The sequence below is a fragment of the Gavia stellata genome, chromosome 20 (assembly GCF_030936135.1).
Source record: "Gavia stellata isolate bGavSte3 chromosome 20, bGavSte3.hap2, whole genome shotgun sequence".
Classification (NCBI taxonomy): Eukaryota; Metazoa; Chordata; class Aves; order Gaviiformes; family Gaviidae; genus Gavia; species Gavia stellata.
Window position 1 is genome coordinate 6073413 of NC_082613.1, and position 27333 is coordinate 6100745.

The 27333-nt window shown below is 39.6% G+C and overlaps 1 protein-coding gene across 1 annotated transcript; it reads right to left on the minus strand.

Annotated features, from left to right (window-relative positions):
* Positions 1–11131: 11131 nt before the first annotated feature.
* On the minus strand, positions 11132–25991 carry RAB22A (RAB22A, member RAS oncogene family). Its single transcript, XM_059827147.1, has 7 exons — positions 25799–25991; positions 23845–23924; positions 19019–19100; positions 14861–14932; positions 14638–14744; positions 12679–12788; positions 11132–11291 (listed from the first exon to the last, which is right to left on the minus strand). The coding sequence occupies exons 1-7, from the start codon at positions 25832–25834 to the stop codon at positions 11194–11196; spliced, it is 585 nt and encodes a 194-aa protein (XP_059683130.1). The 5' UTR covers positions 25835–25991; the 3' UTR covers positions 11132–11193.
* Between the last annotated feature and the right edge of the window lie 1342 nt (positions 25992–27333).

Sequence of the window (27333 nt, forward strand, 5' to 3'; positions counted from 1 at the left end):
CGCGGGGGCGGGGGGGGGCACGCCCGGCGGGTTTATTCACCCCCCGCCAAGCGGCCCCGGAGCGGCGAAGGGCGAGGCGCTGCGGGCGGCGGAGCGGAGCGGGGACGGGCTGGGGAGGGAGGGCGGGCGGCGGCTCGGCGGCTCCCAGCGCGCACGCTGCCCTGGCAGGGACGCGGGGAGAGGGCGGGAGGCGGGACGGAGGCGGGATGATGCAGCACGGAGGGGCCCAGAGAGAGGCTGCGGCTGACGTCGGCCGCCGGCACCGCCGCCCCCCGGCTCCCTGCGCGGCGCGGCCGGCCCTGGCGGCCGAGCGGGGGGGGCTCCTCACCGCCTCTGCTGCGAGCTGCCTCCCTGCCGTGACGGGGGAGGAGGTCGCGTTAATAACATTAATGACGTTTAATCATCTCTGAAAACCATGGTTTGTAATAAAAGCCTTTTTATCTCGTAGCGGCCTGTTATTTTAGGCCTCGGCTCCGTACACCGCGGTCCGTATCGCCTCAGGGCTGCCCCGGCCCGCCCGCGGCGGGGAAGCGGCAGTCCACTCCCTCCGCGCACCGCCCGCCCCTCTGCCGGGACCGGCCGCCCCGTCCCGTGCTCCCAGCAGGGCCGGGGACCTTCCGGCTAGGGCCGGGGACGGGAAACGCGTCCAGGGCAAGGCGGGGTTCCTGGAGCGTCAAACAGCCGCTCTGTACAGAATGACATCCTAGGGCGATTAGGTTATGACTGCAAGGATGAAGAACGGAGCAGTACAGCACCAGGAAAATCCTGGTAACTGTCATCAAGCTACGGGAAAGACTAACTTTCTAACAAATAAAACGAGACTGTCAGGTCTTCTCGGTGATTTTAAGACATTCTCCCCCCCCTTAAGTAAACTGTAACCAAAGTTTTGGGTTGTTTGGTTTGAGGGGGGATTTTTTTTTTTTTTTTGGGCTGGTTTTTTTATGTTGGTGGTGGGTTGGGTTTGTTTTTTCTTCAAAATAACATGATTAAAAATATTTTTGAAATTTACAGTTTGTTCTAATATAAAGTAGTGCTTTATTGAGAGCCTTAGGCCAGTGTATTTAAAATAGCACTACACTTTTTTTTTTCCTCTCATCTGTCCTCAGGTTCTTTTAAACAGCCAAAAAGTTTGTAAAAATTGATAAAGCAGTGCTGTAACCTGTCAAATGCAGCAGGGGGTAACAATGAAGCAGGAGTTCAGGACGCCCGTATTACCAGCAGAAACATGGTGGTCTTAAATTATTTATATACAGCAAAAATTGTTCATTAGGCGACTGGACTTCAGACATACAAGACTTTGGGAGGAGATACCATATACAGAGATAAAAAGCAAGTGTACCAACATTGATCAACTTCCAAAGAATAGCAACTGAAAGCATCCACTTATGTTGAGTAAGCCCTAATTCAGGGTTGAATAGCAAACAGGTAAGAGGTGAGTGAAAATATGGTAACACACTGTGAAAATTCATTTTAATCACACCGATACAATCTGTGTGATGCAGCGTACCTCACCTCCACACAAGTTCTTTGTATCATGAATGCTGTTCTACTTCACAATTGCCAAAAATACATAGGGTAGCTAAAAAGATCTGGAATTCCTAACAAGAGGGTTGTTCTCATTTCTGGCAATAAAAGCAATGGCAAATGACAGATGTGTATGTTAAAATTAACACCACCAAACAGGATGATGGCATGCAATGCTCTAAGCACACCTGCAGTATTTATACCACATCTCAGCACTTCAGCTTCCTAATGCAAGTGAAGCCCGCTAACTCCTTCTGGCCAATGCATCAGGACTAATTTTTTGACGCTTCAGCAATGTACAGCAACATGCTGAAATAAAGTACTGCTGTTCTTCCTTAAATTCCTTTGCTGTTGGAGAAAATAAAGGAGGAATTATTGTTAATAATTATGGTCACATAACGCCATAAAGGGGTGCATTTTCTTTTCCAGGTCCCTGCTACTCTACTTTGCTTAGTTAATTAGATTTTGATGTTCTTGGCTTATTATTTTTGCTACTTGCGAGGGTTTAATTTATAGCATAAACTATGGATTATGTCATAACATTTTACTAGATCTCAAATCAGGAGAGAATTGAGTTCATTTATGCTTTGCACTAGAGCTTTCCTTGGCTGATATCCTGGAAAGGTTATCTTCTTTCACATAATCTCTTAGGTTTTATTTTTATAAATAGATTTCTCTCACAGAGCTAGGCATTCTCAGACCAGTAATAAGTAAGGAAGACAAGCTTTGTACATATCTGCAAGTTAACTGGAAACTAACGGTGAGGATGAAGACAGAGGAAACTTTATACAACATAGTCATACATAATAAAAAAAACCCTAAACAACTGTTCAGTGTTGCTGCCCAGACCTTTCCAGTTCTACTTCTCCTGAAAGAAGTACAAAGAACACCCTTAAGCATTTCACAATTCGCATCTTAAAGGGTTTGCCAAGTTGCATCATCTTACCGCAACTGGCAGCTCTGAACTTACCTGCTTGTATTTGGAGGACTCACCCACATTTTCATCCAGGCTGAAGTTTCTGTAAAGCATAGCGTTGTTTAAGTAGAAAATTTATGAAGTCTAATGCACATAGGTTGTCAGGTTTTCATATGTAAATAAAAGTGTGTACATTTAATATTGTGCAGCCCAGATTCAGTGAAATGGACATGCACGAAGGCCACCTGCAATACTACATCCTTATCAATTACACAAAACAACACTCACTTTACTAACAATTCAGCCACAACAAGACTAGAAGGCAACCTGTTGCCCAGGTGAGTTTTTGATTAACAGGAGAAACTAGGGATGAACACTACAGGGAAACTCCTGAAACACCTGAAAGCTTTGTACTGGAACAATTTTAAAGCACAGTTTCATCTGTTAGAAAACTTTTACCTTAAAACCTATGAAAGACTTGATCCAAGTAAAACATTCTCTCATACTGTGTGTGTGTAAATTAGGTGGTTTGAATTTAGTTATGCAGATTCCCTGTGCAAATACATGTAAATGTGTGTTTTTCTCTATTCTAGCGCATTCCTTGTGTTTACCCTTCTTAGGCTCTCTCCGATGAGCATTCATACCCCCTTATACAAACATATTTGACACTCTTGGAAAGCAGTTTACACACATCTAAGAGGATAACTTAAAAATAGTGGGTACTGAACAATAAATCTAAGTTACTCTAGGGCTCTCTTAAAAAGGTGATATGAACTGCAGCCAGTTGCTTAGTAGAAACTGGTATCCAATATTTTCAGGTGAAATAGCAGTATCAAAAAAAGTCCTGTTTCTGCTTATATACACTTTTGAAGGCCGCTATTAACTGAATGTTAGACATGCATCACACATTGAAACAAGAAAACTACATCTTTTAAGCATCACGTAAGACAAGATAACTGTAGCCAACTCCGTACTTTTGTGCTCTACATAACCACCAAAGCAGTAGTTTAAAAAAAAAAAAAGCAAGCTACCAACCAGCTAGCTGTACTAACAAAGAAGAAAGGATCCCTTCCCAGCACGACAGGCCCCCACAACACTGCGCAGATATTAAAAGCACTTCACAGTTTTGATTGAAAGAAACCTGGCCTAAGCAGTCAAGAATTTTACATTTCATGCAGTCTAAGCTAAAAGCTGTTAAACAACTTGACCCTGGTAGAATTTGTCAGGCCTTGCACTGGTTGACAAGACTGTGTGTGGCCTGCAGTTTCTCAGCCATCATGCTGCAAAGAAAGGAAGCATTACACAAAAGCTGCATTCTCTCTGCTGTTTTTCCCCATCCCTTCTTTGTACAAGTTCATCTTCTCCCTTTGTCTGTGTATATGTAAACCAGGGAAAAGCTACAGTTTCTGAATAACCAATAGTCAGTACTTCTGGAAAACAGCTATTCCGAATCATCACTTAAGATTCACTTCTGTCAAGGTATTGCTTACATGCCTCTTCTGTAATTCTATTGCTATAGAGACTATTTTTTAAGATGTTGAGAATTTTGGAAGCATTTATAAACAAAGCCAGCACATTTATAAACAAAGCTTTTTATTAATAAAATGTTTACACCTTTTTTCGCACAATACATCAGACTGGTAGTGATTTAGCACGTTATTACACTATAAAAGTTTATAATGAATGCTTAAGCTGAAAAGGCTGTTTACATTATGCCAAATCAACATTTCTTTATTTGCATTCTATGCACTATATGGGAGTGTAACAATTCAAACAAAAAGGAGAGAACAAAAGCCTGGTTTTCCTCATTAGCATCTACAAACCAACAATTCAGACAAACCTGTACACACTCTCAGGACCAGCCCAAGAGAAGACTAAAAAAAGTCTCAAAACATTCATAAGCTTGGGAATTCATCACTACAATATTTCATCACTAGTAATCTGACTACATTTCATGCAGTGAAGCAATGGTTGTAGATTTGTGCATTTTACAGTGCTGCAAATGCGCTGTAACTTTGAGCGGCTTAAGTTTGTTTTAATAAGAGATACTATAATAAGAAGGCACAGACCTTTCAACCTTTGTAACAGGTTAACCCAATCCTACAACAAAAAGGCAGAACGTTCTTAAGAGGGACAAGAATTGCTGATACAAAGGTTAACCTTCATGCTTAATTTTACAGGCAAACATTTATTACACTGCAAGAGCTATATGCATATCAGGTTATTTTTGTGCCCTGAATATGCAAATGCAAAGTTTCTTGTTTAGAAGAAACCTTCAGAATGATTTTTTTTTTTTCTTCATTGTACTGGGGGTGAGGGATACAAGGGGGAAGATTGCCAGGAAGTCTTAAGTGTCTTGCAGCTACAGAAACGCGATCCATTTCAGTGTCTTAAATCAATTCACTGTGTCACAATTTCAGTGTTGAATATACAATATTCAGAAATAGGAAGCACAAAAAAGGAAGTTAAAATATAGAAGAGTTTAAGTCATGTTAGTAGAGCCTTAAAATAATTTGCTCCCCCAGGTGACTGTGCTTTTAGTCTTCGTTATCTGGCATAAAACAGTAGTGGTACATGTCTCAGCTGCTACGTTTTCATAATGGTTTCATAAGGCTGTACTAATGAATTACCTTTTTGTTTACAAATACTTGCTGCTGTGACAGATACTTCTAGAACCTTTGAGGAGAAAAAGACACTTGCCACCTATTCTTGGCTAAATCCCATAAGTAAACAAAGAACAAATTGTCAAGAAAACATAATGGATTTAATAGGAAATACATACTGTAACATGAGTAAAAGTGAGGCAAGAAAGTAGCAGTGAATTTATCTAGGTGTCAGAGTTACAGCATATCCAAGTGCAACAACTGGATTGAGTATCACACCACACAAGTGAGGAGCATGACAGAAGGAGTGGTCAGTATCCTTCAACATTTGAAAAAGAAGTAGCAGTTGGTTTGTTCACATATGTGAAAACATTAACAGAAATGAAGCAAAGAAAAACCCAACCTTCTTAAAAGAAAAGTACCTTTACAAAGGTAATCAGCTCTTTGAATAACATTGTTAGTGTTTAAACAAAAATTTAAGAACCCCAACTTGCAGGATGATGTAATGGAAAAAGAAAAATTGTTTCCTCTAAGAAGTCTTTATTCTAGAATGAGATCAGTTTGAGCAAATGCTGTTCCAATTTTTCAGGGAGAAATCATCCTACTGCCTTGATTTTCCATGTAAAATAGGAAGCACCAAATAACTCTAAGCCAGTAGAACTTATTCTAAGTATTTTTAAATAGCTGTTTATAGCATGTACACTCTGACAACACTATGTTAAAAATTCAGGGTGGGGGGGAAATGGGAGGGGGAAGGAGGAAAAAGCTGACCCTAGGATCATTTTGACATGTCAGAGACTAAGCCCATCAGTACTCTTGGGTTTCAGGATAGTCTTATACCCCTTGAAAGATTTGTTACCCAGTACACTTTATGGATAGAGTTTGCTAATGCTTGTTTGATTTTTCCAAGTCATGCATTTTTGATTCTAGCTGACCAAGAAAGGGTTTGCATTCAAACTTTTGAGACCTCCAAGGTATCAGAAGGAATTTTTCAGAAATAAGCATTGGTGTCAGAAGGCCTAATAATTTTAGTGGAATATGTTTTGGCACCAGAATTCTTGTATGAGAAACAAAGACATGGTTTCGAGCATATTTCTTCTGACAAGCTGGAGCCACAGGACTCTGAAAAGGACAGCTGACATGACTTTTTTTATACTAGAACCTATATTTCTATCTTAGATTGGTAATTCACACCAACATCTTCTTTCTACGTTTCTTCTGCCACCTACCATTACACCAGGGCTGTGATCTATCACCAGGAATGTGATTTGAACATAAAATTTTAACAGTTTTCTTTAGAGAACTTTGTGCAGATTTTTTAGAAGCTTAGTTCCAAGCACACAATCCTCCTGTTACAAGTAACTGATTTGTGGCATACAGTCAGTCAGTCTCAGGTCACTGTAAAATGTCTTCCTGCTAAAAAAGTTAAGAAAGTTTGTCCTTCTCTCATCCATGAACAGAAGAGCCTCTTTTTTTAGAGGCTTAAAGTGTTTAAGAGAGATACATGAAGCCTTTCAGGAAATGAATAGGCACTGTAGAAGTTTAAGTCACTGAATTACTCAAATTCTCCTCATGTTTGAGATGATTTTTTATACTTCTATGTAGCTACTGCTGCTTGTAAGTGAGGTTTGCTACAGGGAGACTAGCTACACAGTTCAGACAGCTCCTGTCCTGTAAATCATCAATTCCCAAGATAGTCTTTGCAGATTGCTGACATAGCACACCACAAATAGACTACACCATCCTTCATAAATACTATAGACTGTTTCATAGGAAACTCAGTCAAACATCGCTGATAAAGCTTCCTTTTCCACCTAATACTCAATATGTTATACTGGAAATTAACGCTAATGTTAAGGAATAATTTAGGATTAACATCATAACAAAAATCTTAACGAGGCCAACTTTTAAACCATTCAAGATATTCAGCCTGAATTATTTTTTGATAGTTAAAATGACAATTAAAATGAAGCTTTAACCATGAACGTACACAGCTCCAAATGAATCCCACGCCTCTCAACCAGGTTAAAAAATTAGACTTCCCAATCAGTAAGTAGGCATTGTCTCCTCTCTTCTTACTGTCTTCCCAAGCATGTAAATAATCTTTCCTGAGCAGGCTGGTAGCATTAAATTGGTATTATGTACACCAACACATCAAAGACTCACGTCTGCATAAAATGCCCCTCTAAACTATTAACTGTCTGATCCTGTAGCACTTAAAGGGTCTCACTGATGTCACCAGGGATTAGAAGTGCAATGATTTGTTTTGTTTCAACATGGATCTAGTAACATAAATGAAGTCTTTACCTTCCTGGTGACAGCAAAAGTTGTTAGAATTGTCTTAGAACTTCTGAAAGCACCAATTATAATTTTCAGTAGTTTGACCACTAGACACTTTTGTTATTAAAAATAAGCTTCCAGATTTCACCTACTTAGGCATTTAGTATGCCAGTTTTCAGCATGTATCTAAAAATATACTACAAAACTACCTACAGCACAATCAAGAGCCTGGCAAGTCAGCTAAGAGACTGTTGTAATTTAAAGGGTCGGACAAAGACGCCCTCCAAAACTTGGGGAGCACATTTAAGTTGCTCCAAAGCTTAAGAACTAAACATTTATCAAATGCTATTTTTGTACAAATCTATAGCTTTTGTGGGAAAGAATTGGTGTCGCTTAGAAGTTGAATTAATCATATTTTGTCAGTTCAAAAACACTCTGGATCAATGATATGACATGCACCTTGTTACATTTTTACATACATGACACTTTATCCTTCCAAACTTGCTTTGCAGCGATTAATTCCCTTTGAGAGTATCTGAAAGTCTAGCGTCTATGATGACCTCCATTCATTAAAAAGAAAGGCATAGTGGAATGAAACTTCAGTCCTGAGCTTTTTCAACAACTTCTTAACAGAAAAAAGTTATTAAAAATTTAACTGGAATGGTTGATAATCAGCACTCCAAACACTCAAAGGCTAATGTATCTCCAAATAGAGAAGCTATGTTAGGACAAAACATAATCTCTTTCAGCAAGCCTAGTGCAAGATGAAAGCAGATGGCCTAACAAATTATTAATACAGAAGAAACCATTTTTCTCCAACAAAAATGAAACAATGAACATGTGCATCTCATCCAGGGAAGACTGCATTCCGGCTTTCAGCTAGGGCCAACTGATCAATAAACAGTTATCTTGGCTCAAAAGAACTTACATCAACAGTCTGTCATTTTAAATAGGCATGTGTTAAAAAGCAGCCTCACTTCAGTGTTTGTAGTTTGGACAATCTGAAACACTGGCTATCTCCATGTTTGCATGAACAGCAGTAATTCAAGAACTGCAAAAAGGATATGAAGTATGCTGGCATTCCACTCAGACTGGTAACAAAACAAAAGGAGTCTGAGACATTAAGACTTAGCTACATTTGAGAAGGGCCAGATTGTTGCTGCTTCTTTAGTGTTTTGGGGTGGGGGTTTTCTGTTTGTTTGTTTTTGAAGTCTAATTTTTGTGTATAGCACATAAATGAGGATAGATCAGAAGGCAGTTCACAAAGATTTGCTAAGATATATGGATCTCCCCCCTAACTGGAGAGAACTACAATAATCATAATACTAGCCAAGCTCTCAGTCTTGCCTAGAGTCCAATACTTTCTTCTCAAGTATTTACCCAAGATTTATTGACTATTAAACCATTTTTGTTATCTCACTGAAAACCAGATTTAAACTCCATTTTTACTACATGCTAACAGGCAATAACAATTAATTTAGAAAGTCTGAAATTCCTTTTTCTACTAATCTACACAAAAGATATTCCCAATATCTGAGACTTTCCTTCTCCTACTATGATCTTTCCAAGTTCAAGAATTTCCAGATTTATTACTAACCAACTGTAATAAAAGTAGTATTTTCTGGATCACAGTTAAGATACTAAAGCACCTTGTATCTTGGTATAGATTTCTGAAGTACTGTGAACACAAAATGTTTTAAAAACCTAGTTGAATTAGATAACCACACAATTTATTTTTTAAAAATTCGCTGGGAGTAAGAATTGAGATATTTCAAAGAAATTAGGTATTTCCATGACTGCCACTGTGAAGTTGTACATTTAATTGCTAACTTGCTTTTTTATAATTAAAAGTATGCCCAAGAACAAGCTCACTCTGTTCTTTCTTTACTAATTATATTTCCATCAAGCATTTTGTAGGAGTACTAAGGTTTTCTATTCATAATTTATTTGCTTTAAGTGACAGAAAAAAAAAAATATCATACATCAGGCTGAACACCAAACACAAATCTGTCTCTCCTATGGGATGCTTTGTTGAGGACCAATGTTTTAAAGGGGTTTCAAACAGCCTTTATTTGATGAAGATATACTTCTTGGGCTCTCTATAAACAAGTTACCCATACAACTGTGGCAAAGAAGGTATAATTGATAATGCAGGGTAAGTAAAAGGCATGATAAAAATGTTGTCACCAAATTTCATTAAAACATAGTGACCCATTCAAAAATCTCACTGTAATAGTTCACCTGTTTTGCTCCAGAACAGCTCTACAAGACCTTTCACTAATACAAACTGATCTGAAGTACAAGTCCTTTCATTTCTTACAAATTTTTCTACATTTCCTTCAGAGAAAATACTTGAGATGATAGAAAACCAGATTACAAACAAAGACTAAGCATCATCAACATGACCTCATTTTGATACTAAAGCTAAACAGCGTATTTTAGTACATACTCAAGTCTATTAAGCTCTTTTTCTTCAAAAGTATAAAGTTTCTCACTAGTGCTAGCAGGAAACAAAAAGTAAAAATAAATAAAATAGCACAAATGGGTATAGACAACGTATAGTTTAATTGAAAGTGTACTAAACCCAACACAGAATAAGCTAAACACTGATTCGATAGAAACCCTCACAGATGAAAAAGCCCGGGAACCAAGAGGTAACGATCTACATTACCACGTCTTAAGATTACTTCCTATTTGTGTTTTTGTGCCCAAAACAGGAAAGACTGGGTGCACCACAGGTGAAAACTTGTTCAGACAGACCTCATGCTGCACCAACAGCATTCTCTATTGGCCCTTTCAAATGTGATTGAAAGGGAAAGAATTTCAGTCTGCCTCTGGATGAACTCACAGTGACAATACCTAAAATGCAGGAAAAAAAAAACCTGATGGAGATTCCCCAGGAGTTTATCCATAGGTGTGGAATGGAAGGAGTGTGTAAGATTGCATTATTTTTTACTGTTTTTACATAACTTATAATATTTTAAACACTGGTCTCATAAATATAATATGAACACTTTACACATGCCAAGCAATTAAAAGCTTTCCCCAAAAACTTTTAGGTCTTATTAGAACCACTGGCAGCATCTGTTTACAGCATCTGGTTTTAGTCAGTAACCACTTAATTTAGTCAGAACTACAACTAGGTTTTCTTCAACCAACATCTTAATATTAAAAAAACTTGTAGGAACAAAGAGATGCCTATAAGCATATCAGTTTGCCTTAAAGTGATTAAAGTCAGCATGAAAAAAAGATTGTCTGTGGTTTAAGATCTGTTGCTTGTGTCCCCACCCCGGGCGCATATCATCTTTAAATAAAAAGTGCAAATGGGATTTAGGGACTGGATGGACTGATTTGCCTGTTTTTTGTCTTCAGTCGCTTATTCTGTAGCCACCTCACATCAACTGTCCCATCGTACTTTGGATTAGCTACAATTAAATTTAAAATAAGGCTCACTGAAGAAAAGGAAGAAATTACATCTAACTTCCAGACTCCTCCCACCCCTAAGTCCCACAAAAGTGCTCACTTCCCTTTTTACAAAAACACCCCTAAAATCTTGATTACAAAACTATTAAACATTTCAGTTCTACCATCCATATAGTCACCTTCCTTTCAAGCAAGGCCAAAAAAGTGATGATGGATTCCCTTTGAACGCAAGAGATACTACGCTTTTTGTAAGTAAACAGGCTGACATTACAATTGCAGTCTTTTCTGCGAGTGTACAGATGTCAGATGAACTGGTCCATTTTTGTGGGACCTCGGGCGTATGAACACCAGCAGATAGATTTAAGACTGATAATATAAACCCAATGTGAACTATTAACTTCCAAGACCACCTACTGTATAAACAAGTCTGATTTTCTAAGGGACCAGTCAACAGCAGCTGCGCTTTGTCACCGATGGCTGTCTTCTAAGTTTGAAGCCCTTACCACTAGATGGGGGGTTGGTGTCAGTTGATGGAATTCTGCGACCTACAAGGAGGCAGAAAAAAATTTATAGCAAACATTATGCTTGAAACTAATTCTAAGCATTCAGCATATGTTTTGTATACAAAAACATGTCTTCAATTAGTCATATGTTATTAATGACAACATTCCTGCATAACAGAAGGATGGCAGTTAACAGTCTGTACTGTATCTGGAAGAGGTATGGTTGCACAAAAGAAGAGCAGAGGAAGTTTTGAGCTAGTTTTGCAGTGTTTACACTTCAGGCTAATCTAGACTTGGAAAGCTAAACTATAAAAGCACCCAGAGAATACACTCTGCAGGATCTAATACCATCTGGAATATCTTCACGAAGAACTACCATCTTGACCTGTATTTCCACAGTAGATCACCTGCATCAGGCTTAGCACGGAAGTGCTTGTAAAGATAACTGCTTTAGTCATCTAATCAGTCTCTAACACTGGCTATTCCTGGTTGAGTATTCTTTTCTGAGGAGGATTTATTTTTTTTTTTCCATAGTTTATTCAACCCCAATTTTAGAAAGCAACTATTAAGTCAGTAAATGAGGAAGCTAATCTACAGCTCATACTTTTTACATCAGCTTCAATATATTCAAGTGCTTAAGGACCCTATTTTTTTTTTTATTAAGTCTAATGTTTCTGTAGTTATTCAAAGCTAAACTGCAGCGCACACACACAAATGGATTGCTGTTTGTCCTCTTCTCACAAAGAGGCTGACATACCTGCACGTTGGTGCTGCTGCCTGAAACATATTCTGCAAATAATATTGCATGGAATTCACTTTGGAATACCGTCTGCTTTTTACACACACAAAAAAAATGGTCATTGTTGTCCCCGCCATGAATGAGACAGAAAAGATTTGCAATTTAATTAAAAAAAACGCAAGGTACCACAAAAATACTTGTGGAAAATCTACACACAATAGTTGCTATTTCCTAGGCAGTAATCTGGCATTTATGAATTCTTGTAATTTTGAAAATGCACTGGTTTAGACTAAGTACAAACACTAAGAGTAAGAACTTAATTCCTTTTCCCAGCTGTATAAAGTTTGGATCTTCCTCATGCCATTTCCTTTCCCTTCCATAACCTTGCAAATACTAATTGAAACATTCAATAACAGATACAGTAAGATGACACTGAATTCTGACATGAGTGCCCTGATTGCTATTTATTTAGCGGCATCACAGTAGGCTTAAAGTCTCTGGAAGGAATATTTAGAGGTCATTAGATAACCAAAAATTTATACAGTTCATTTTGCAGTTTGTATTCATGTCTGACTGTAACAAATTTAAGTCAGTATACTCTCACCTAAATAGCACAAAAACTAATACCGTAATCAAATTTCTACTTGAACGTCTTTCAGAAGAAAGCACATTAACTGTTTAAATACTTACTAATTTCTATAAAGAGTTCATTAATGTTTATTGCATTTTTCGCACTTGTCTCTACAAATATTGCATGAATGGAATCTGCATAGTCTTTAGCATCTTTTTCCATGACTTCTCTGGAAAAACAAAGCAAAGAAAAAACTGTGAATGCAAAAAAACCCCGCATTATTCAAAATCTTAAGGGATAAATTAAGCTTTTAAGTGTCTTATTAAATGAGTATTTTGTATTTTACCTGTTTGGCATCACACTGCTCCCTCATCCTCAAGTTGATGCTTATTCTTTACTGTATGCTGTTTCCCTGCCTTGAGGTATGAGCATCACTGAAGCACAATCAAACTAAACAAGGCCTTAATCCGTCTGACAACATTACCGTGGAGTTTGTTCACTGAGTGCTCTAAGTGTAGGTCTGCAATCAATTGTTAGGGGTGCTTTATTCTTCACACAATTTTAGATGCACTGAAAAGATCCTAAAGCATTAGTTCTACTAATCAAGTGGATTTCCTACAGCTGTTTACAAAACCAAGTATCTCACAACACTGCATAGATCATTAGTATAGCATTTACTTTACGTGAAGCGCAAAGACATAGCTATAAACAGAAACATATTTAGATAGAGCACACAACAACAAAGCCAAGAAGTGAAAAAGTTATTCTGCACCCCTAAGTAGGCAAGTTGATAATGAAGTACGTTTCCTTAAACAACGTGAAAAAAACAAACCCCAATAGGTGGAGAGAGGACTGGACTATACATTGCGTCACTTTAAATACAATTTCTAGAAAACATAGGCTACTTTCAGTAACAAAGGACTTGAGATATCAAAAGCACAGACTTTGGATCAGTGACTCAAATATTGCCTCTGACTAAAGTACGAGGAATCTTGCTCATTAGCTTGAATAGCAATGTTTATATAATTTATGATGCCACCTAAGCACTAAGAAATAAGCGTGTGAGAGTTAATACTGCATGCCTTATATTTGTCTTCTAAGTAATTTTACGCCATATTTCCTTCAAGACACATGCTACTTTTCTAATAGAAGTTATTAGCGCTCACTATATAACTTCTATATAATAACAATTTGTAAAACTATACTAAGAACCAACTTCGCAGTGGTTCTTTAAACACACAACCATCTGTCTCCTTGGAGACACCAGCTGTGGTACCTTTTCCAATGAAGTCTAAACCCAAGAAGTTTGCACACACCTTCTTTCTGAATTTTGGCTTATTTAACCAGGACATCAATAAAAAAGGGCTTCTTTTGTTTTTAGTACATGCCTTCTTGAACATTTGGCTGTTCATAAAGTTTCTAAAGAGCTTTTCCCACTCCCTGCAACTATTCCAGCCACAGCCAATTCCACCCCAATATTTAAGCAGGGAAGGAAGGCACCTGAACAAGCAAGTCAGAAAAGCCTACACAATGCTTTCCAACAGGCTTGATGTTTTTCCTAACAAAATGAGGTGTTACAGACTGACAGGGGTACTTCTTGTAAAGTGAGGTAAACAGCTTGTATTACACTGTAGTTTCACAGACAGTTCAGGCTTGTGTAACTTGGCACTGCCACCAGAAAAAGGTAATCCTGTCTCCCTGTAAACTGCTCATTCCTAACCCTGCTATCCCACCTCTGTCATGCCAGAAAGTGTTCATGGTGTGAGAAAGATAAATACACTTGGATCAGTTTTCCTTTTTTTAAATGGTTAGTTTTAATCTGGATCCATTTTGCAGCCTGATTTACTGCCCAATCACACACGTACTCACACCAACAAACAGAAGGAAGTGGACAAGACTGTCCAAGGGCATATCAACCAAACCTTCTGACAGTAGAAACAGCTCAGACCCCTTGTGAAACTACAACGCTAGTGCGAAACAGCTTAAATTGCTCTATACCTTTCACTCGCTCTGAAATCTTAAAATATTTAGCATTATGAGCTTAAATGAAAACCCCCAAACTGTCAACGGTTATTTACCTTACGTCATTAAGATCACACTTATTTCCTGCAATAGCTACAACAATATTTGGAGGTCCATGCTGTCGAAGCTCTTTAACCCAGTTCTTTAATGTTGAGAAAGTTTCCTGATGTGGAAAAAAAAGAAAGAAAAAAACCAGAAGGAATTAAAAGTCATAACTGGCCCATGACACAAAAAAACCCCACAGAAATTGTAATGCTGGGTCAAGATCAAATTTCTTACCTCTTTTGTGATGTCATACACTATAATGGCTGCTGCTGAACCTCTGTAATACATTGGGGCTAAAGCACGAAACTGAAAGAAAGACACCATACATTATGAATGTGATCTTCTACTGACCTCCATCACTTCCTTATTATTAAAGAAAGTGAAAAATAGCTTTAAAGTTCACATTAGTGGAAAACTTTTCTTTACCATTACAGACAGGCTGTGCAGTAGAGTACATAAACTTCCATGAAAATATCGTTTTACAAAGGCCAACAAATAAATAGTTTAAGGATCAGCAGCACACCTACTGCAAAAAGCAGAAAGCAAAACTTGACCTTATTTTGACTATATTAGAATCTCTCAGTTGAAAGACCATAGATTATACACAGACACAAACCCACAGGTTATATGCTCAACTTTAAACACCAAGCAAGGGGAAAATAGTCAAAATTGAACTCGCTTCGTCCTCTTTAAGACACTCATGCTTTTGGACAAAAAGTAATTTCAAGAAAACTAGCATGTATTACTGCTGATCGGAAATGTTCAGAAGTTGGTGTCAACCTCTAGCCCCATGGATCAGTCATGGCACTCCTAAATGCTAGAAATGTTGGTTTCTTCGTAATCTAACATGGCTTTAGGGATTTCGCTTAAATTTTTCTTCGAAACTCGAAAGTTAGAAGCATGCTTAAAACTAAAAACTGCAAAAGCCCACAACTATGTGACCTATTGCAAATAGAGCTTCAAGGAACATGCTAGATAGTAAAAGGCTACGGTAATTTTATTGTAAATTTCAGAATTAAGTGTACAGCAGCCATATTTGGTTGGTAGTGCATTTGCAGGGTATAAACCAGGCCTGTACCTTTGCAGGGGCAGCGTGTTATGACTCCAGGACTGAAAAAAGTGATAGAGCACGTAATTAAGTTGCATCAAAAATATCAATCAAGAATTCTTAAAAACAGTGTGATATTCTGCCGATTTAAAAAGACCCAGACAACTAATCCAGCAACCACAACTCTCAGTCAAAGCACACAGTAAACTGCATGTACTGCTTTGATGTAAGCATATGTGATTTAGAGCTTTTGTGCATCTTATTACTCAGGGTAAAGATCATGAATAGAATACAGTTTTTCATAAAGGCTTATTTGGTTCTAATAAAATACCAATTTCCTTTTGCTTAGTACAGTTCAACTGAGAGCGATATTATAAATCATAAAAATCATTCTATAAAGCAGAATTCCAGACCATTTACATTTGGCTCTAAAATTCTGTTTTGAAAACAGGATTTTGAACACAAAGTTCAGAATATAAAAATGTTTAATAATGGGACAGGGAAACACAGGCAGGCATTCAGTTCATGTTGGGACATAATCCCTCTCTTCCTCCTAAGTACTAAGATGTAAAGGGAAACATATTTGGTAAACCACCACTTGGACTGGTTGCAACCTGGCTTTTTGATTATTTAACTGTTTACACTGGGAATAAACCAACTTTCACTTGCTGATTTTGTATTACTCTCATTTCCTGCCTGCTAACACTTAGATACTTTTTTCCACCTAAGAGCAGTCAGCAGATAAAATACATTAACAAAACAGATGTTACCAGAAACACTCAGTTTTCCTTGTGCTATTTTTCCAAAGACTTCAACTTGCCCTCCAGCCTCCAGTTTGTGTTTTGACAAAATTATTAAGATGACATAATGTAATTATCCAGAGAAACTGTCAAAATTGTTCAGTAAGAAGGCAAAAATCCTAACTGCTGTTAAGTAATCTCCTATCAACTTTACTCAGTGTAGAAGAAATGAGAGAAAAAAAAAAGGCATGTGTGTGTAGGGAAATGAGCTGTGTGAAGTGAGTTAGTACACATTTCCACCTTTGGAGTGAAGCTAGCCAGCCACTCCCCAAAGCCATTTAGAACAAGGGGTAGCCCAGTGAAGTGTAGAGCTATTCACTGCTGGGCTTTTGAAGTGGAAAATAGCAAAGCTCCTCAAGAAGCCAGGACTACTAATTCTGTGCATTACGCATGATAGCTCAGCAGAGACATTTTAGTTCCAAGAACTGTGTGGACATTTTTGGTATTGCAAATCACCACGGAAGGGATCCTTTCTATAATTCATTGTCAGATGTGTTGCACAACCAGAAAACTGTGCTACAGATTTCAGGGCAAGCCAGGTATACAGACCATTTGTGACTAGCAGTAAGTGATAGTGCTGCTCTGTTTTGGAGAAGGAAACATCTATGAAGATACTGGCATAATTTCAAAATAAATATCCTTGCTCCCATTTCACTGTTTTCCTTGTATATATTGGGGCCTCACAGTGACTGCTCTCAGGTGTGGAACATAAGCTTCACAGATATCACAGCTCTTGGGTCAGAGCCCAGGTAAGACAACTTTCCTTTTTTCATTTCAATGAAGATATCATGCAACTTACATGGAAGAAAATTAAAGAGATGTCACTCAAAGTCTAAAAACAGAAAGACAAGGAACATGCTAGTCATGTACAGAGATGCTTCCTCAGATTGTAGTGTGCTAAATCCAAATTAGGGTGTTCTCCCATTGCTTGCAAACACAGTTAAAGTGAACAGGATGGAATGCTAATACGTAATGGATGTTTCCTGCCAAGTTGTGGCAGGCATGTTTATAAAGCTTTCTATTTAAGTGTACAAACCTCTCAAAATTAATACTTTACCTCTTAGAAGACACACATTCCAGCATTTACATTTTAGAATGGGCTAGGATTTTCACTTAAGACAAATTACAGCAAATGCTGACTGACTGCTAGTAATGGAAGGACTCAGATATTTCTGATAACCTGGTATACTATTGGACATATCCCTGGGACACATCCCTGACAACATATGTTTGCTTTACATGGTGCTGCTGGAAGGAAATAAACTGTCATTCAAAATCTAGCGTACTGAAACGCAACACAAATATACTTGAGTTGCTTTATAGCCATCAAGGCCTTTATCAAGCTAAAAAGCTAGCAAGTCAGTTCCACCAGGACTCCAAAAGGTCAAGTGACTCTGCACAAGGATGACTGAGCCTTTACAAGTTTGGGGTTTTTTTGTTTTGGTGGTGTTTTTTTGTTTGGGGGTTTTTGGGTTTTTTTGTTTGTTTTGTTTTTTCTTGGGCTGTCTGTTTCTTGAGCCAATCTTGAAAAATAGTACAGCTGTATTTACCAGTTGTTATCCTAAAGTAATAACCCGACTTGATCAAACTGACTCTTACTGAAGACAGCTCTGGTGTCTACCTTTGTTACAGTTAGCTCACATCCTAAATAAACTCATCAGGAGTAACTGACAGTTGCCAGTAGTTAACAGACAAGAAACTGCAAGAATAAGCACTGTTAATACAGCTAGTATAATTTTTATCACTGTTACTAGTAATCCATAAACAAGCAAGTTAACTAGCAAAATTTTCCTTTTAAATTCTAAATAAAGATCATGCAAAGTAATTAACTGTGATTTCGATTAGTCATTTTCTTGAAAGCTTTTGTTGCCGCCCCTCAGAACTATGCATGCTGCACAGATCAAAACCCCAAACTACCAAATTAAAATTTAATTTCAAAACAGATTTCTTGACATAGCTTCTAACACTATCACATTTGAGAAGTAAAACTAAAAGATCAGTTATCACCCATAACACTGCTTGAAACACTGCTTTTGAATGCCTAAACCCACATCCTACTCAGATTAATAACCTTAACACCGAAGCTAACAGAACGTGTTAGCAGTTTTGTATTTTTCCAGATCCAGGGCTTTGTAGTGTGAAACATGATCATTCATTTGACTTGGATTCTCATGTTGCCAGTTGCACTGGCTACAAATACTGCAGCTGAATGTTTAAAACTCAACTATAGAAATGGTACTAGAATCAGCTCCTGGCTTCCCCTCCCGCCTTATTTTCTTTTGAAATGGCACTCCCTTTCAGTGAATCTAAACCCAGTCTTTTGTTTTATAAGCTCCTCTTCTTAGGTAATCATCCTTAACCGTGATAACAATGAAAAATAAAAAACACACTTACAGCACCCATATCTTGATAGGAACCTGCATAGAAATAAACATTCTAACAGATATTCGTAAAAACAGACCACATTGTGACTTTCAGGGGCGGGGTGGAAAAGCAACCCAAAATCTAGCCAGAACTATCACCACAGATACTGATTCTACTTACCCGCTCCTGTCCAGCTGTATCCCAAATTAGGAATTTATGCAGCTCATTTTGATACTGTACAGTCTTGGTCATAAATGAGGCTCTGGAAAAAAATTACAGCTTATGCTTTTCAGAATATAAATACATTCTTAGAACATTACCACCATGAACTTTTTAAAAGGTTTACATTCCAATAAAAGTGCTTCCCCCCACCCCCAAACCGATGAACATTCTCATACATAAAGGATGAAATTAATGAGGCAAAGGACCTCAGAGGATGAAATTTCCTTTCAGAGGATGAAATTCAACTAACAAAACAGAAGGAACACGAATGCAAATTACAAGCTTTTATTATTCATAAGCTTTTAATAAAAGTAATGGACATATGACCAAAAAAATCAGAAAGATCAGCCCTTTTAATAACATTCTTCTTAAGTGGAGGAATCATCACAGCAAATCACTTCAGTGTATACCGGAAACTTCCAGAGGGAAAGGGATCAAATCCTTTCCCTATCTCTGTACGAATATTCAGATAAATGCTGGTAAATCCATACTTGGGAATAAAACGTGGGAGATTTGTATCACTATTGGTAGGTGTTAAGAGGACAGAGAAATCAATAATGAGTAACTTGCTTGTTGTCTGCACTCTGTACAGCTCCCAAATCCTGTCTGTCATTATATACTTCAGTCTATAGAGGCTCTTGCATTTCCAGAAGACAAACAAAAAAAAATCTCTTCCTATGCTCCAGCTGCAACACCTCAACTTCTAGATTTTTTTTTTTTTCAGTAAAATATTGCAAAATATTGTAAAGTACTTCTGCGCTTTACTTGATTTGCTTCACATGAATCAGTGTATTTCCCACAAGAACAGGAATTCAGAGACGTAATCTTTTACAAGAGTGAGTTCTCTGCTGTATCTATCACCTGTAGGCACACTTTTTACTAGAAAAGCCACACACTGAATTAAAATCCTTGTAGAATAGGAACTATAGATGACATAATTATTTTAAGCATATGAGATCACACATTATGATCGTGAAAACCTTTTGTATGCTTAATTCCTGTCACTTGAAAATACTGCAGACTTCCAAACTTGTTCACTGTCAGTTTTAGACAAGATGCAGGATAGGATCCTGGAGGCAGCCTGTACTGGAGCTTCTTACAGTACACCAAGCTTGCTGTAGATTCAAAGTCAGAGAAGAGTCTTTCAGCATGATCAACAACATTAAATACCAGAGTCCAAGACTCTGAATTTCAGTTTATCTTGGATCTTAAGTACCACCAGGGCACAGATTTTAATGATGTCCATGACACTTTTGTAGTTAATATAACTGGCATCTTTGGACATGTTTCAATGTTATAGGAGGATAAAACAGCTATCTACATTTAAAATAAAGAAAGGGAGCAATTACACAATGCTTTCCACTGTTAAGAGGTAACCTCCTCTCCATTCCTTAAGCTCAGATGGTTTGCCAAATGGTATGTCAATCTCCAAAGTTGATTATTCTTTGAAGAAGCCAAATATAAGGTTGCAGCATCCCCAATAACTGCAATGCATTTCACAGTTAACTAGATGATGTATTTTAGCAATAGGTAACGGAAAATAAAGTGATAGGAGTATCTGTTGTAAAGCACAGCTCAGACTTCCGCTTCCTTAAGACCGCTGCAAATTAAGCATAAATTCTGAATTCTCTGGCCAATATGGAAACAATTTCCTAAATCACACATTCTCACTGAAAACTTATCTTACTTGGTTCTATAAACCAAAAACATTCCTGTACAGTCAATCTGAACTGAACAGCTGTGTTGCTCTAATTTGCATCACAACTAAACACACCAAATAGTAGCTGACAATAGAGGTTAAATGCTACTTGAAATTCTTTGACAAGTGGAAGCTTTCATTGTGACAGATGTCAACAAACAAAAAAAAACCTCAAATAAAAGAGCACAAACAGCTCAAAGACAAACCACTTTTGGGTCAACAAAAACCTCCAAACTAGAGCTATCCTCAAGGACTTCTACTAAGAAACAAGCATTATCCCTACTCAATTTCCTAGCTGCTTCTCCCAGCCAAGTAAGCTCTATAACTATGTGGACAAGATGCACCTGAAAGTAGTTTTATACCCATTCATAATTTCTTTTTGATGCTATAATGAAAGACTAGATATTCTGTGGTACCTAGAGATACATGCTGGTCGGGCAAAGCAGAACATGTCCTCAGCATTCCAAGAGGACAAAAGTTGCAGAATTCTGACAGGGCTTCTACAGGTGCCTGTATTTGAACTTGAATGATGAACATTCATGACAAAGTATGATTTCTCAGATAATTCTAAGAGGAATGGAAACAGGACAGGAATGGAAACAGGACAGGAAACATAAGATTTTATCTCATGAACTCAAGAACCCAGGAGTAAACATAGAAACGTTCTCAGCTTTAGTTTTTTAAGATGCTCAAAACTCCTTTCTAATCCTTACTTTGTTCTTTCCACCTCCAAGTCTCAATTAGGAAATAAAAACAAGGTCTAGAAAAAGTTCCAAAATTAGTTTGCTTAAAATTTTATGACTGTATCTTATTGGAGCTTCACACAATCCCTGCATTTGGGCAAGTTTTGATTAATTTATACTACTATAGCAAGCTACCAAAATACCAAGTCCTCAGACCAATGAAAGATTTTGTTAAGACTGCTAAAAGATACAGATTTTTAGTCTGTCACTTCAAGAAAGTATACTAATCCCAGTACTGTCATTAAACCCATGAAGACAAATTCTATTCTACACATTAGCCTCATTACCACAATGGCTAGTATCTAACAGCACCTTAGTTACTACACAGTATCTGTTACAGACATTCCCCTGGGAAGACACTTGCGTGTGATCTCTTTGGGTTCCTGCCTTCAAACAGTCAGATGCTACATTGGAAGAAGGAGGGGGGGGAAAAAAAAAAATCAACCCACATACCACAGAGTCAGAAAACTGCCAGATTAAAAGAAACTGACTTCAGAGGGAAGACAGCAAGATTTGATGAAGTTTACTCCAGTCTCAGCCCTTCCCCAGGAGGAAAGAAAAGAAAAAAACACCACAAAACCCTCTCCTGAGTTTTTTCTAGATTATAGTAAATTCTACTTTGCCAGGATAGAAGCATCACAGATTACAATCTTTGCTCTGCAGCTTTAGACAGTCTTGCAGACATGCAGAGCCCAAAGCCATCAAGTACAGTATTTTAGAAGCTGAAAGCAGACTTGAGGAGGCTGCAGTTCACATGTGATTGGAGACATAATGCGAATTCCATACTGGGTTACTCAAGCATTTAACCCATGTAGTCTAGATGTATGGTGACATTATGTCTAACTATAGAATAGAGCATCCCAGCCAAATAAACAGCAGGCACCTCTCACATTTGCAAAACCTAAGTCTGTGTTACCATACCTGGTCACCTACTAGTTAAGCAGATTTTAATCTCTCTCTTTTTTTTCCCCTCTCCCCCAGGAACTGCATGCATGAACACAATGGCTAACTTTGGGCCACTGTAGATACCACCCATATTAGCCACCTATTTAACAACTCTGTTGTACCTGGATGACTAGGAATTAAGACAGATAACCAATTTCTCAAACACCTCTGGTAATAAGAAAAACAACTGGATCTTTCAATAGTATCCACCTGAAGAAGCAGCTTTGCTTGCAGTTGGTATCACTATGAGCAGTAGGTCTGAACTTTCTATACAACTTGAACTTAAACGTTTAAGACAGCCTGCTCCCCTACTTAAGCAAACAGCAATATGACTACTGTCCACACATCAGCTTTGTGGTCCTCCAAAAAAGAACCTCTACTGCAGCTAATCTGACAGTAACTAAGAATGCTCAACCCTTGAAGGCCTAAGAAAACTACTTGGCAATCTATCTCAAAGGCTACCTTTATTAACAGGGAAATTTAAACAAAAGCATATTTCCTACAGAATATCTTGCAATGTGATACCAGTATTTACACTCAAAAAAACAGGTAGGGGGTGTAGGGGGGAAGACAGAGATATCATAGGAACAACATTTTTTTCAGAAGGACAGGATGAGACACAGCTGATCTTTATCTGCAGGATCTTTTCTGGTCAAAGCTGTAGCAGAGCCTGTGTGACACCTGAGACAGGAAGTTGTATTGACACACCCCCCCCCCCCCCCAATTCTCACCATCAAGTGAAGTCATGTCCTCCTGTAAGTAGAGAATTACTTCTGAGCAAAGCAGCCCATAAGACACTTGCAACACAAAAAAAAAACCAGCAAAAGAAATAAAAAGATCCAACCACTCCAACAACTCCTGATGCTCACACTTCCTTCTATCCATTTGAAGATTTGAGTTCAGTAACATCACTGCTCTGAGGTAGGAACTCATGAAGAGAACTACAACCTGAATTATTATTATTAACTACCTTCAAAAACCTAGGAGACTTGTTATTGTACTTGACTCAAAAAAACCCTTAAAAATATCATTTAGTTGCATAATAATTAGAATTTGACATTTCAGAGTAGTGCATGAGAAAAGCATGTTGTTCCTTCAACAGAAGCATCTACAGTGTAATTTTGGAATAACCTAGGACTCCTAGCAGTATTTTGTTAGCTTTGATTAACAATACAAAATGGATCCAGATCTTACACATGAAAATGGAAGCTGCACGAGTGCCAAATACACTCCTACGTTTCCTAAGGTAGCTAATGAGCTGCAGTCATGTTTATTACAACATTTAGCTGCCACGCATGGAGAACCCTCAAGTGATCTATTCAGGAGGTACAAATATATATTCATACAATTTGGTTTTATTCTTGAATAAGTCACATTTACTTTATTTACTTTCTTACCCTATTGTTGGGTTGATGTTGGGATCAAAGCTATCTTCTACAAATCTCCACACGATACTTGATTTGCCCACACCAGTGTCCTAAAAAAAAGAACAGAAACAGTTGAAAGAAACATTAGTTACTATAAACAGATGACTCTTTTTGTCCTCAAATCTTGCAGTAGACTGTGCATAACACATTCCTGCAGAGAATTTCAGAGAAGTCAGATTCTGAAATACCTCAGGTATTATATTCATTTAGCAGAAAAATGAAAGGTCTCTCTGGTAAGTTACAGTTTTCTAAACAAAATTGTTCAGATGTTTTTATAAAGGACTATAAAAATCTGCATTCATGCTTATTACCAGTTATTCAAAATTTTTCCTTTTTTTCCCCAAAGCTATGCACAAATTGCATTTGAATAAGAGTAGGGAAAGACTGTCTACCACTTTTAGTAAAATATACAGCAATTGAGTATGGTACTCCATCTTTGCAAGCCAGTGGAGCACATTAAATTATACAAGTGTGACACATGCATTTCAACCCCTGACTAATGCTGTCCCACCCTGCTTAATGAAAGACTTGAAATTTCTTCTGTGACACACCTGAAACATGTTTCTAATGCAACTCTACAAAGCTATAAACGGTAAAAGAGGAAACATAACATGAAAATTCTGGGTGACATATGTTTTTATACCACTGACTCCATAGTTAAAAAAAAGATACATAGAAAGCATATTTAGGAGTGAACTAACTCAACAAACTATCAGCAGCAAAACTCAATAGCAGCTGGACATTTTAAATGGTCATTTAATTAAGACAGGTGAAGACAACCTTTTTGCTTTACATCTCCAGAGTCATTAAAATTTTAAGGAAAAAATACCTGAAGAACTACTTCATTGAAAATTAAGTTTTACACCATTCATGCATTTCTTGAATCTTCTGACTACTGTAGTAAATTTGGGTACAGTATGTATGCTTGCGTTTATCTTTTCAAGCTGTTTTCCTCTCAGCGAAAAGCATATTCTCTCAGTTCTGTATTTTATAATGTTTGCAGTCTCAATAAACAGAGCAAATCTTAAAAAGAGAAACATAGATGCAGTTCCTGGCTCCGGGAGTTCAAGGACCAGTTTTCCTCGGTGCTTATTCTCCTGTTCTTACACAACAAAAGGTTTCTCAGGTCGGGTGAATACAAACAGTAGCTAATAGTTAGCCCAAATGCCTCCAAAATATGAGGAGCACAGAAACACATAATTTTCCCTCTGAAGGGCAACGTGGCCATTTAGAAGCAGAAAACAATTCTGCCAGTCACACTCTGTACAACACAGGATTCAGACACAGGTGGAAACAACTCCACCTATTCAACGTGCGGCTCTCCAGCGAAGCGCTCCGACCAAACCAAGACAACACACAGCTTTATAGCCTTGATTTTTTTAAACTCCTGTTTCGCTTTGCTTGATGTCTCCTTCTTCCACCACCCGCAACACTCCGGGCACTTCCAAAGCCTACATATGTTGTCAAAAAAAGTTCAGGCCCCTCCCCCTCGAGTTTGATTTCAGGTGCTTTTATTTATTTATTTTGTGAACTCCCAGCCCGAAACAGCTTGTGGGGAAGAGGGAAGCATACGCTGGATGTTCGTGCTTCCTCTCTTTTCTTTTCTAAAGAACAACACCGAAAAAAAAGGAGCTATATTTACCTCTGGAAAACGCCTCCCCCCTTGGAGGGGAAGGCTCTTCCGGCCGCCCGGTCTCCTCAGGGGACGGGACCCGACAGCCGGGGCGCGCCGGCAGCTCCGGCGGGGGCGAGGCCCAGCCTTCTCTCGGGGAGAGGACCCCCATACTCAGATCCCCGCCGGGGCTCACGCAAAGGCTCTCCACCACCAGAAAGAGCCTTTCAAGCAAACCCCTCAGCAGGCTCGCTCGCTCTCTCCCTCCCGCCGCCCCAGGGCCCCGCGGAGAGCCGGCCGCAGAGCACTTACCCCCAGAAGGCAAACTTTCAGCTCCCTCAGAGCCATGGCCGGGTAGGCTGCGCCTTTAACGAGCGCCTGAGACGCAGCCCAGAACGACCATAGCCCTTCCCGAGGCACGCGTACACCCAAGGCCTGCGGGGGCAGTCCCCCGCCTCCCCCACGCCGTGGTTACCAGTAAACCTTCCTCCCCAGGCTCCGCGGACGCGACGCCATCTTGGGCGGCCCGCCGGAGTCACCTGACTACAGCCCCCGCCCGCCGAGGTTTTCTTCCCCCTCAGGAGGCGACGGCGGGTGCTGAGGGGCGATTCGCCCCCGCCCGGCGGCGGCTGTTTATTAAACCGGTGGCGTTCCGGCTGCGCGGGGGCTGACCCAGGGGCAGGAAGTACCGGCGGCTCCTCCCTTTGCCCTCCCGCTCCCTCCTCCTCCTCGCCCATGTCCATTCCAAGATGGCCGGTAAGTGGGGCCGGCCGGCGGGCGGGGGGCGCTGGGGCGGCTCACTCGGGGCTGCCGCCGTCCTCTCCGTAGCCCTCCGAAACCAACCCCCCGGTGTCTCTCTTCTGTTTTTGTTTGTAGGGATCCCTTTGTATTTTGTGGATTTGCAGGATGACTTAGATGATTGTGAGTAACTGTTTTTTATTTTTCTGCTCCCTATTTAGGCCCTCCCGCGCTCTCCCACCCCGGGGTCCTTCTGTCGCCCTCTTTTCCTCTCCGTGTTTGTATCCAGGTTAGGGTGAAGGGAGGATTTTGAGGCTGTTTGTACTGGTAGGCGAAGGCTCATAGGGCGTTAGGGCTCACGAGTTAAGAGCGTATTTGTGTGTCTGCGGGAGCGCGGTGCTGACAGGGTAAGCGGGCTCGCTGCCCCCCTCAGCTGCGGGCCCTCGCCTCACCTGGCGCGTCTCACAAGGCCCGAAGCGCGGGCTTGACGGGTCGAGCCGTCGAAGGACAGGCAGTCTCTTGAAGCGGGGTTTTGGGGGGCAGCCGCCGTCCCGCCGGGGAAGGAGGACCTGCGGGCGGGAGGCAGGCCGGGGGTGGTGTCTGGAAACCGGCCTTCCGAGAGACCATCCTCGCTGTTTCGAATGGCCGCTGGACTGTTGGATTCAGTGTAAACAGCACCTCTAACTATGGCCCGCGGTGAATCGCTAGGAAGGGAAATCGAGTCCGGCCGGCGGTGGTTTAGGGGATTAGTTCCGCTGTTGTCGGTGGAAATTAGCCTAGAGTAGCCGAGGGATTTCCTAGCTGCCGTAGCTCAAATGGGTGAGACTTTTAAATGCTGTGGAGGCTGTTCCCGTATCCCTGCGGCACAGGCGCTCAGCAGGACGGCGCTGCGGTGGCTGCGTGTGCACCTCGGAAGCGGGAATAAAAGAAAAACCGCTGTTGGACTCTAGTTGGCAAATACAAGCCAGGGGTTTTAGGTTAAATACCATGTTGTGGGTCCTAGAGCAGACAACAGCTCCACCTCAAGCCGCTGTAGTCCGGAGTTGTGTTACAGGGTTAGGGCTGAACACCTGCCAGTCAGCTTGCTAAGAGGTGTTATTTAATGAGAT

What these genes read in the sequence shown, in the direction of transcription:
- RAB22A (XM_059827147.1), bottom strand. Translation starts at nt 25,834, where the DNA reads ATGGCTCTGAGGGAGCTGAAAGTTTGCCTTCTGGGG. An exon ending in AACATCAACCCAACAATAGG is followed by an intron (nt 19,101 to 23,844) that starts GTAAGAAAGTAA and finishes ATTTTTTTCCAG; the next exon opens with AGCCTCATTTATGACCAAGA. An exon ending in TGAACTCTTTATAGAAATTA is followed by an intron (nt 11,292 to 12,678) that starts GTAAGTATTTAA and finishes GCCTCCTTGTAG; the next exon opens with GTCGCAGAATTCCATCAACT.